At 38.2% G+C, this 12,785-nt stretch overlaps 1 protein-coding gene across 1 annotated transcript in view; it reads right to left on the minus strand.

The window, feature by feature from the left end:
* The window catches only part of LOC137283513 (U3 small nucleolar RNA-associated protein 6 homolog), a 154,807-nt gene that overhangs the window by 130,822 nt on the left and 11,200 nt on the right, over positions 1 to 12,785 (minus strand). The window contains exons 8-14 of the mRNA XM_067815056.1: positions 12,202 to 12,320; positions 11,754 to 11,786; positions 11,062 to 11,091; positions 9,537 to 9,618; positions 9,330 to 9,414; positions 8,825 to 8,907; positions 4,383 to 4,436 (exon numbers count right to left, since the gene is read on the minus strand). Of these exons, the coding sequence (XP_067671157.1) occupies positions 4,383 to 4,436; positions 8,825 to 8,907; positions 9,330 to 9,414; positions 9,537 to 9,618; positions 11,062 to 11,091; positions 11,754 to 11,786; positions 12,202 to 12,320 (486 nt within the window). The remainder of the gene's footprint in view (positions 1 to 4,382; positions 4,437 to 8,824; positions 8,908 to 9,329; positions 9,415 to 9,536; positions 9,619 to 11,061; positions 11,092 to 11,753; positions 11,787 to 12,201; positions 12,321 to 12,785) is intronic.

Genomic DNA, 12,785 nt, shown 5'->3' on the forward strand with positions numbered 1-12,785 from the left:
ACACTCTGCAATGTTCCGTCTATATGTAAATAGTGAGTCTGGGTCAGACAATCTTGTGATTGGTACAATGATATACCATAAAACAAACCACTGAACCAAACTAACTAATTCGCAAGAAGACAAATTGCTGGGAACATTAGAACTCAGCCCTGAGGACGAGTTGTTAGACTGGTTTTACACTTTCACCTAGTGTGTTTGCGTACGTTTGTAGAGTTTTGACAGTATAATTACCACACTGCACTAAAACAAATGAATGTTTTTGGAGCATCTATGTAAGGACACCAGTACTGTATTGTGTGGCACCCACAACACCGCCTGTGACTGTTGTGCTATGTTACACCTGCAATCAGCACCTGTTGTTGTGTATCTATGATACAAGTCACACATCTGTGATTGCAGGCATTCAGCCTACACAGCAGGACTGTCTCTGTAGATTCACTAATTACCTCTGTCAGAGCAGCAGAACGTGCTAACGACTGAGAAAACAATACTCAGAGTTTCTACCCTTAGGCAACATATAATTATATATTCCACACAACAGTTCTGGGATGTAAATAATAGAGGAAGTTATGTTTACAATGAACACTCTTACAAAAAACTAATAGATAAACAAACTGTTATTTTCTGTCACGGACACTTCGTTCATAATTGAAAAAAATACGTATCATGAACTCGGCTATAACAAACAAAAGTGTGGCAAAACAATATTCAACAAGGGAGAAAACATAAGCTGAGTTCACTAATGCCCCAACTGCGACTCTCAACTTGAGCTGAACAGCTGTAGAAAACATATGTTGACACCACTTTTAGGTGAACAAATATGCAGCAGGTATCTTTCCTGAGTACAAGAAATGTAAATTAAAACAATCATTATTTAACTGTGCACTGCATCTCTCAAAAAATCTAATCTGAAAACAACACGTTAAAACTGTAGTCATATTGTTTGAACAAAACTTCTCACAAGTTCAAAAATATGTAAACATGTGCAAAAGTAATTAAATTTCAACTTGACTTTGCAATTCACCTACCTTTTCGACAAAGCAGTTATTTAGAACAATTTTTTTCAAGTAATTGGTTGAACAAATTTTTTACAGTTAAAACTGGTAAATTGCTGTAATTTTTGCAAATATTCTGAACATCTGCACTGCATCTTCTTTAGACAAAAGTCTTCCCTAGATTTGGAAACAGTACAACTAATAGTTTTCAAGCACTGGTTGGAGCAAAATGTCTGCCAACGGATGGGACCCGTGATGGATCGGGTGGTCATACTCGCTGACTTGGTTGACACATGTCATCGGTTCCCAATTGCGCAGATTGATGCTCATGTTGTTGATTACTGGATCGTCTGGTCCAGACTTGATTATTTACAGACTGCTGCCATATAGATGGAATATTGCTGAGTGTGGCATAAAACTAAACTAACTCACTCAAAAGGATGGATGGACTGATGGAATGATGGAACAAGAGTCATCAGAAGATGATATATCCCCCCGGCCCCTACATGTTTGAAAGGACAAATCATCTGACAGTTACTCATTGTTTTTTTAGGTTAAGTTTGAATTGTTTCCACGGAATTCATGAAAATTATAAATGGCATATATCTGTAATCAGCAAAGTCACAATTTCAAGATCTGTCTCATATATCTGCCAAGATCTGTTGAAAGATATGAAATGGTTTTTGCATTGTGCTCTGGGAACGATGCCCATCCCTCCATTTTGAGACTAAGTCTGAAACGTTTTTCATGAAAACCAAGAAAAAAATACATCACAAAAACCTTTAAAAACCAAAAGGCACCACTTTGGGGTCTGCCACACATATCTAGAAAGTTTTACTGACAGATATTTAGAAGTTTTAGAGTTCTGCTCTGGAAACGAAACACACCTCTCACTGTTGAGAGATCCAAAACGTTTCCATAGACACCAAGAAAATAAGAAATCACTAAAAACCTGTAAATAGTAAAAGGCACCACTTCAGTTTTTGACTGATGGAAAAATATTGAACGGTTTTGGAGTTCTGCTCCGGAAACGAAACATCTCCCATTTTTGAGATTATGTCTGAAACATTACCATGGAAACTGAGAAAATAATAAACCATAAAAAGCTGTAAATACCAAAAGGCACCACTATAGGTTCAGACTGATAAATCTACCAAGTTCTGAAGAAAAACATTGAATGGTTTTTGAGTTTTGCTCTGGAAACGAAGCCCATCCCTCCATTTTGAAACTCCATGAAACGTTCCCATGGAAACCAAGAAAATAAGAAATCACAAAAACCTGAACATAGGAAAAGGCACCACTTCAACTTCTGACTGATATATCCACCAAGTTTTGCAGAAAAATATTGAACAGTTTTAGCGTTCTAGTCCGGAAACGAAGCCCACCCCACCATAAGACTAACACCAAAATGTTCCATGGAAAAACAAAAAAAAATATAAATGTGAAAAATCTGTAAATAGCAAAAGGCACAACCATAGGCTGAGATTACTACATCTATTAAGTTTGGTCTGAAAATATTGAACGGTTTCTGAGTTATGCTCCGGAAACAAAATCATTACGGATGGACGGACGGACGGACGAGGAGTCGTCTATATCTCCCTGCATTACATGCCGGGGGATAATAACAGAATTCCTGGCCACAAAAAATTGTTCTGACCTTCCATGGGAAACACAGGTTGAACATTAAGCATTATTCAGTTCGAAATACATGAGTTACTTTAAAGATCTGAAACCTGCCGTGACAACCTGATGTTATGAATAAAGTAATAAATGTTACCAATGAAGGTGAAAATACAAAACAAATAGATGACATATGGATGACAGAGCAATCTACATTGTAATTATCCATCACTGATGGTACATATATGAGAGAAAACACTTTTCAGTTTTCGTGGACAATATAAAACCATCAGGAAATCCTTCCCCTTTTGGTATTATCTTGGCTACCAAAATCTTGGAGCCGTGTTTTCTCCTATGCATCTTGCAATGATGGTGCTAATATATAAGCAATCAAGAATATTGTTTCATCTAAACACAAAGTTAATATAAACAAGGTAAGTGAATCAAATGTCATGGCAAATGGCAAACAGCACTACTAGGTATTCAGGTACCTAGATAATATCAGCCAAAGATACAAGGAAACAATTCATTCATTCTTTCATTCATTCATTCATTCATTCATTCATTCATTGCAGCATTATACATAGGTACACCTGACAAAAAAAAAACAGCAGCACAATATTGAATACAACCACTTGTTACATCTGAGAAGACAACCACGTGGTAATCTGACAATACAACCAACTGTTACATTGAACACTACAACCACATGGCAATCTGACAATACAACCACCTGTTACATCGGACAATACAACAACTTGGCAATCTGATAATACAACCATTTCTTATATCAGACAATACAACCACTTGTTACATCTGAAAATATAACCACCTGTTCCATTCAACAATACAACCACTTGTAATCTGACAATACAACCACTTGTTACATTGAACAATACAACTATCTGTTAATCTGACAATACAACCACTTGGTAATCTGACAATACAACCACTGGGTAAGCTGACAATACAACCACCTGTTACATTCGACAATACAACCACTTGGTCATCTGACAATACAGCCACCTGTTACAGCGGACAATATAACCACTTGTTACAGCGGACAATATAAGCACGGTCTCGGTAACAAAAGGGTAATTTGACAAAACAGCAACTCAGTAATCTGAAAATACAGCAACTCAGTAATCTGACAATACAATGCAGATGTTTTGCCAATATACTGTAAAAACTGACAAGTTTCTGGAAATAGAAAACATCAAAGCAAAAATAATCACAAACTACTAACACTTTGTGTGTAACATAAACCTTTGTCTAATTACTCTCTATACAGTCAATGATGGATTTCTAGATATGATTTTCATTTTAAAACATTCAGCAAACATCTCTTAACACAAGTCATACTAGCCCAATTTGCCAATCACAGGACCTGAACAGTGTAAGGGAGATAACCCAGAGGACACCCTTCACTTACCATGGTCAACACTGTTTGAAGTAACATAAAATCATCATTGTAAGTTGTACAGTCAAGATCATCATATGAAGTCCAAACTTTCACTGGCAACAATACACATATTGTTGAACAAATATAAGCTGAATGCTTGTATATAAGATAGCTGACATTTGTAACAGAAGATCAAATCACAGTATCTATATCTGTAGGGGAGCGGACTAACTGAACTGTGTGAGACCAGCCCTTGACACTGTGATGTAATAGTACATGATGTGTACAGTGGCATGGGGATCTGGCCCTGAATCATTTCAGGAACATTCTGCCAACATTTACTATAGGAGACAAATGTGACTTACTTGTGTTGAGTTCCCGGACTGCTTCCCGAAAGGTCATGAAACACTTCTCCTCTCCTGCACACAAATACAATACACATCGTCTTAGTACAGAGATAGTCACAGTATAACTTCTCATGCATCTCTGAAATGCACACATGTGCACGCATTCTACAGACTGTTTCCACTAATGACTTAATATTGTTGTTTGCTGTATAACACATGCTAAGCAATACATAAAGAAATATTCCAGGTAAATAATCAAGTATGGACCAGACTATCCAGTGATCAACAGCTAGAACATTGATCTAAGTAACTGGGATACTATGTCAACAAAGTCAGTGAGTCTGACCACCTGTCAGTTACCTCCGAGTACAACCAGAATGGTTAGCTGAAGACCAATTCTAACTGACATCTTCATGGGTCTACAATAAATCGGATGCTGAATGATGTTTGGTCATGCCACAGTTTATGCTGCAGGACCGTGTTCCACAAACTGATCATAGTGCTACGACTGTCGTTAGTCTATGTTAAAGTCTGGGAGTTACTACAATCAGGACCAGGACATTACACACGTGATTCCATGGGAAGAACTTTGGTTATTTTCATATTTTCTCCTCTTCACAAGGGCTAAAGACTAAACTGTTATGTTTGTTTGGCTTAAGGCCTATGCACTCTAGAATATCTGTGAAATAGCGACATCTCTAAAATATCTGTGAAATAGCGACATCTCTGAAATATCTGTGAAATAGCTTCAAAGAATTTGTCCCACTGTACAGTTATCCATCCATGCCTTAGCAATAACAAAATAATTACACTACACCTGGGAATACACTGCTTTGCTTTGTAAAGTCAGCTAATGAAAAGACGCTTGCGTTCAATGTACAAAAATCAAGTAAGACAGTTTCATACCAAACATTTTAACCGAGTGTAGACAAGATGGTAGCAGAACCACTACCTGGTGCACAGGCTACATTGTCTGTGTAATCTTGGAGCATTAAAAACCGGGAAGCACTAGAATGAACATGACACTTCCTATAACACCTGAGTCAATGTTCCCATGAAAACTTGACATGTGGTTCCATGACACCTGATGCATTGTTCTCCTAACACCTGATTGCATTGTTCCTAGAAGAATTGGCACATTGTTCCCATGAGGATCAAGGGTTTTACCCACTGTACCATTTGGAGAATCAAACTGTTTCCAGTGTGGTAAGGCAATTCTACAACCCTTCCCTTCAACCTTGAGAGTGACCTTTTCAGGTTGTCCTTAAAGGGGCACCGATGCGGAGCAATTTGCGTGGACTGGTGGAAACTTTTAATATAATGATTGTTTTTCTCCCATTAGTACCCGGATGATATCCCAGAATTTGTGACTGGTTCATGACCTCTGCTGCGCAGTCCATATGCGCAATTGAAATTATAGACAGATCAACTAAGGTGAAGTCATTTTAACATCATTACAAATGTATCATGAAAACAAATGAAATACTTTGAAGGTTAATAATCTTCCAGAGGTAGAAATGGTCAAAAACTATTAGGACGGACAAATATTGAAGCCTATATTTTGTCTCACGACCCTAATTAGTTCATTGCCATATTTGTATGATTTTGATAGTAAATTTCTAACATGACTGTAACATTTAAACATTGTATAGACTGCCAATGTGGCTACTATATCACACAAATACGTGATCTAGTGTGTTTTCTGTCATGTAGACTCTGCTGAATGCTACAACAAATATATTAAAACCAAATGCAAATACAGTAAAATACTTTTATAATGAACTACAAGGGACCACTGAAATTAGTTCGTTATATCCGTAGTTCGCTATTCAGGAAAATCCATTGAAAGAACAGTAAAACACACTCTACAGTACAACACATTCCTACTCAGTTTATTCATACATTCATTCATATTACGTTCTTTTCACTGCAAACTCAGTAATCTTACATGGGCGTCCACCACGGGTCCGAAAATCGACAAACTAAGTCTTGCTTTACTATCCAACCCCCTTACCATATAACCTACAATGGTGCACCACGAAACCACGGCGACGTGATCAAAAACAGGACAATTACGCACTCGTCACTCGCCGGAAGTATACAAAGCTAGGTTGTCAGCGATGGGATTTATGGCCTCCGGCAATCTGATTGGTTAATAATGCAAACTACAACTTCACGTAGGTGAAAAAAACTGGTGTGTGTTTTGTACACGAAAGTGTTAGCCAATCAAATTGCCAGAGGTCGTAAAGCCTGCGAATGAAGGTGGGGCCTGGTCTGTTTCATCACTGTTTGTGTCGTCATCATCGCATTCCGAATCAACTCGGGATATTCCGTCGCTCTGATCGGAAATGGCCTAGACAATGTCGATTGAGTTTGCTCAATTGACTATTCACACCATTAATTAGTTTTAACTGGGACTGCCGAGGATTTCATAGTGAGCATCGGTAACTGGTACTGAGTTCGCTTAGTTTGTTATTCACACCGTTAATTAGTGTTACCTGGGACTCGCGGGGATTACAAATCAGTTCGCTATAGCCGGTAGGTTCGTTATAGAGAATTCACTATTCACGACTTTTTTTTATGGTAACATATAGTGGTTTATTCGGGACTTTTAAAGCAGTTCACTATATCCGTCAGTTCGTTATTTCCGTCAGTTTGTTATATCCGTGTTCGTTATAAAAGTATTCTACTGTAATGAATTTAAAACAGACTGCTACCTTGTTCAGGAATGTATCCATCAATATCCACATAAAGATCCATTCCATTCCATTCATCTGCAGCTGGTAAATAATCCTGCTCTATGTCGTGTTTCTATACAACAGTCTAATTTGTAAACACATCATTTCACGTCTTTCACACTGGTGAAAACCTGATAAACCTGTCATTGGTCACCCAAGATAGCACACCTGGCAACTAATTGTATGATGTCCGCCATTCTAAGTAATTTAGTTAACCAATGATGTGCAATAGTCAATCAACGCAATGGTGGTTAATTCTTTGAAGGGAGGATGTTGTTTTTACACTCACACTTTACGACAGGATGTAGTTAGTATAGATCAGTACATCTACACACACTGCCTTTTGACAAATCCGATGTAGTAGATAGAAGTAATTAATCAGTCAGTGTGTTATCGGTTAATCCTTTGATTCATGTTTGTTTTGGTAACACAGCTCTTTGGTAACACAGGGTAAAACCCTCTTGCATCGCTTACATGCACATATTACCTAACATACAATACATTTGTCACTACAGACCTTAATTTATAATGTCGAGTATTTTCTCCAGACAGGAGAAATGCCAAATGGGAATCTTTGTTGAGTAACCTGAGTGGTGTTACCACTAATTATGCCTGTTATAAATTCATTGACTGACCATCCAGAGAATGATGACAAATAACACGTGTAGGTTTACACCATCAAACAGCAAGGAAGAAGCAATCTCTGTGTCGCATGCAGCCTGAAAACACTTATGGGCCGAAACTGTTTTGAGGATAGAAACGGAACCTCTTCACATGAGAAATACATACAGGCACTTGCTGTGTAGTTGGGTAAATAGGTGTAATCAGTTCTTTTTATGTAAGAAAATTTTCAGATTTCTCTACCAATACCAAACTCATTGTTTTTAGTTTACAAATTCAAATACATCAACTGTGTGTTTTTATTATCATAGATAATAAACCAGGGTAGCTACCATAGCTACCAAAATTTACGTATGATATTTGCTATCACAGCTGGGCCAACACTCAAAACTTTCTAAATATAAAGCTTTGCAATCTTTCGGACTGAAACAAATGGCTTGCTACGTGCCTGTAGACATCATATTTTCACATAACATGATTAAATATCAAAGTAAAGAAGCAGAAATAGGATCAAATTGGATCAGTCACTATACCATCCAACCATCCGAAAAAAAACTACACTGCTGGGATCTTTTGTTACCTTGTTATTTTGTTATTTTTGAATAATAGCATATGATGGGCATCCGGCCTCCTGACTGTTTAGGTGAAGAAATTCTGCTAATGTGGACCGGAGCCCAGTCCCTTTGTCCATCACGGTCGAGGGAGCGGGTGGTGACCAATTTGCAGTTTGGTTTCGTAATTACACCTTTGGCGAGAAACATTATTCGCTCCGCATCAGTGCCCCTTTAATATATCGCTAGTACAATGCAGCTACAAGGAAACTGAATATCACAATTTTCATGAACAAATGACCTGATAATTGACAAACCTGTGAAATCAGAGAGAGATACCTCTTCTCATCACATCACAGGACCACTCAGTAGGTCATAGGACCAAAAGTAATACTAGCATCATTCTAATATAATTTTCTTCTGATGATCTTTTCTGTCGGCAGATATGTAGCCTAATAAATGACAAAAGGAGTATCATAAGAATTAATGTACTGTGCCAGTAATGCACTGAGATATCTACTGATGTTTCCTAGGGAGTACATCATCTCACCAACATCCTTGTCCTTGGCCTGCAGATGTCTCCGAGCCAGGGCGTTCCATGTGACAGCATAGTGTGGATACAGGTCCTTGAGGCTGGGGAGATCATGGAGGCAGACATTAGCTACTCTTGCTACTCTAGATGAGTTGGGGGAGTGGAGGTCAAACATAGAGAATGCTACTGAGTGTTGTTCTAACACTGCAGTTATAAACTTCTTGGGTCCTGTATATATTAAAATCAAGAGCAGATAACCCAATGGTTGATGTTACGACCAACTTAAAATGCCTTCAGTGTATTGGTATGGTACACTCCACTTGCTGCCATACAGGGCTAGCAGTATAAGGAGACAGCATGTATTATACCAGTCACAGGGCTGAAATACACAGCTCGCACACCAAGGGTGATATGCCATCCAAACCCATGACAGTAACTCTAAAACAGAGGAACACAACTGTACCCAATTTAAAAATTGTGATGTAATGTTATGCTCAGCAATATTCCAGCTGTTATGACTTACTCTTTGTACATGATGTTGAGTTTAGAGGCTGTGAAGGAAAACTGCTGGCACACATCGATCAGAGCTAGAACCAGGTCCACATCTCCTGCAACAATCAGCGGGTGAGTGGGTGAGTATTGTCAGTATTTATATAGCATCTGTCATGTATTTGTCAGGTAACTTTTAAGGTCCCTTCTTCTATGTTGTATTGAAGTATTCTCAACTGACCTGGGAACTGTTCCATTGCCTTCCTGTATACTATCTGAGCCACCTTCCCCGACAACACCGCCTCCTCCTCCAAATCAGCAAGCTGTGCAACAACAACACTGATCAGGTGGTATATAAAGTATTATGTTTGACGACCTTATTTGTGGAGATATATTGTATAGGGTCTATATGTGCATAATACTAGATAACTCTACATGAAACAGTGCAGCATTGCATAACGCCATAACACTATCCAACACTATCCAACACTCCTTAAGAGAATAAATAAGCATAGAGTAGCATATAAGACTACGTAACACTTTACACATTCTACAGTCAACACTGTAAAATATTCTACCACTGGCTGACTGCATAACACCATATAAAGACTACAGAGAACTATGAAATGATATGAAAGTTGGTCATCAGTATTATCATACATCATACAGAGTTTATATTCAATCCCATGATACACAGCGTTAATTCTTTATTCCAGTGTATGAAACACCTTCAAAAAGACAGGAAGCCTGGCTGATAACTAAAATATGTTGCCAGCCCTGTTAAGATGTAACCAGCCCTATATTAAATACAGGAGATTGATAAAGTGTTAAAATAAGGTTGTTAATGAATTACTTGTAGTGAGGTAAACTTAAACATGTGCAAAAGGAAAATTTATGAAACCATGACTTGGTTGTCACTGTTAATTCATTTAGTGTTGCTGCCAGAAAAGAAAGACATTATTCATTGGCTTAAAGCATTCTCTAGACCAGTCACATTTAGTGTTGCTGCCAGAAAAGAAAGACATTATTCATTGGCTTAAAGCATTCTCTAGACCAGTCACATTTAGTGTTGCTGCCAGAAAAGAAAGACATTATTCATTGGCTTAAAGCATTCTCTAGACCAGTCACATTTAGTGTCACTGCCATCAGGAAAGAACAACATTATTCATTGGCTTAAAGCATTCTCTAGACCAGTCACATTTAGTGTCACTGCCATCAGGAAAGAACAACATTATTCATTGGCTTAAAGCATTCTCTAGACCAGTCACATTTAGTGTTAGACAAATGGGTAGGTTGATCTGTGGAAGTTCCAGTTTGACTGATCATAAACTATACAGACAACATCTGGTTTTGACATTTGTAAACTACTTTCAAAATATTACCTGTAATCAATGACATGGTCATATGTATACCCTTGGAAAATGTATTGGTGCACAGGGCCGGCTATAAAATAAAGTTGTAAGCCCGCAATGTAACTAGAAAGGAGAGGGCCGACGTGCCACATGGACTAAGTTTAATCAGGATGCTGCTCTGTTAATAATCCAAGCATTAATCATGTCATCACGAAGAGAAATATGCTAGTTTGTTTCTGACTTTTAACCTCTTCAATAGTTATTGACTGATATTTACGTAACAATTATTGATACCTATGATCTGTATCAATATGTATCAACACCAATTATAAGTAGTGAAAATATATAACACAGTATAACACAATATACACGCTAAAACACATTATACAGATATACACAGGGGAAACAACTCACTTCTTCCAGCAGTTCGCGTCTTTTCCTCAACTAAAACAAAAACAAGCAGTGAAGCAGTCCCTGTATTATACAGTGCACTGTCAGTATCTGAAATTAACAGCCATGTTGCAGCAGACATCAGCAAGTGAGTTTTAGTTTCACTCTCAGCAATATTCCAGCTATATTGAGGTGGTCCGTAAATGATTGAGTCCGGACTCGACAATCCAGTGATCAACAGAATGAGCATCAATCTTGACAACTGGGAACTGATAACATGGGTCTACCATGTCAGTAAGTCTGACCACCCACTGCTGTTGGTTGCCTCTCATGACAAGCATGGGCTACTTAGGGCCAATACTCTAACCCACACCTTCATGGGCCCAGTAGACATGAAGACAAACACTCAACACACAGGATGTAAAGCCATTTCCCTTTAGGTAATGATTCAATAGTTACCTGCTTGATACTGATACTTAACAGTAGGATTCAGTTTACAGTAAGTGCATTTACTTACTGACAAATAAATTCATAACTATCAACAATGTGACACATTGAGAGACAGAAGAAAAGAATGATTACAATATTTTGCCTTAAAGCAACTAGTCTTAGGTAATGGAGATTCGTGTTGCCATGGTTAGAAAGGTCCAGTTGATATGAACACTTATTCTCTGTTCATTGTTGGGGTTTTCATCTTGGCCTGCTGAGCTACGTACCTTCTCTGCATAGAGTAACTCCAATCTGTAGTACTGAAACACAGGGACATTACAGTGAGTGAGTGAGTGAGTGAGTTGGGTTTAACTCTTAACACAGATTAGATGTCATTTCTCAAAATGCAGTTCGCTGCATAGATATCGCTATGGTGCTGGTATGCTGGACAGCGTAACCAGTTAACTCTTCACGGCATTCGATTTTCATTCCTAAAGGGAAAGCCAGCAGCACACTTTGGGGAAAGTAACATGACTTTCCATAACATCCATGTGTGCTCTGTAAAATGAGCAAACACTTTTATCAGCTAAACCTAACAGCTTAAGGTACATGAGGGTAATGTTTGTTTTGTTTATGATTTTGTTGGTGAATGCATCATGGTGGCTGGTTAACACTGATGTATGCACATCACCACCTGGTACCTCTATCAACCATCTTTCTCCATCTTCACCTCACCTCTATCCACAACTGCTTCGATGTGTCATTGAACCTCAGCCCTCTCTGCAACAGAGTGCGAGCATTCTCGGGGTTGATGTTGGCTTCAAACTCCCACTTGGCAGCCATGATCCACAGATCTGAAACAGATACAATACAGATACAGATACAAGCAAGATACAATATAAAACACAAGACACAATATACAACAGAAGATGCAATATGCTCAACAAGATGAAATATACAATGCAATATACAAAATACAACAAATTATACAATATACAACACAAAATACAATATACAACACAAGATACAAGAGTCATCAGAATATGACATATCCCCCTGGCGCCCACATATATGAAAGGACAAATCATCTAACAGCTACTTAAAGGTCACATGCAACGTAAAACACAACTTTGCAGATTCAGGTACCTTTTGGTATGCAATTACTGAAACAAATCATAAAAAATGCCAATTCAATCTATAAAGTTGAAAAAAACGCGATGAAAAAAAAAGCCCGCGAAATCGGAGTTCAAACGTTTCACTAAATTCCCCCCAGCGCTGGGGGGAAAACTGGTTTCAACAGCTGTGCTGCGCTACGTCCA

The sequence above is a fragment of the Haliotis asinina genome, chromosome 5 (genome assembly GCF_037392515.1).
Source record: "Haliotis asinina isolate JCU_RB_2024 chromosome 5, JCU_Hal_asi_v2, whole genome shotgun sequence".
Taxonomy (NCBI): domain Eukaryota; kingdom Metazoa; phylum Mollusca; class Gastropoda; order Lepetellida; family Haliotidae; genus Haliotis; species Haliotis asinina.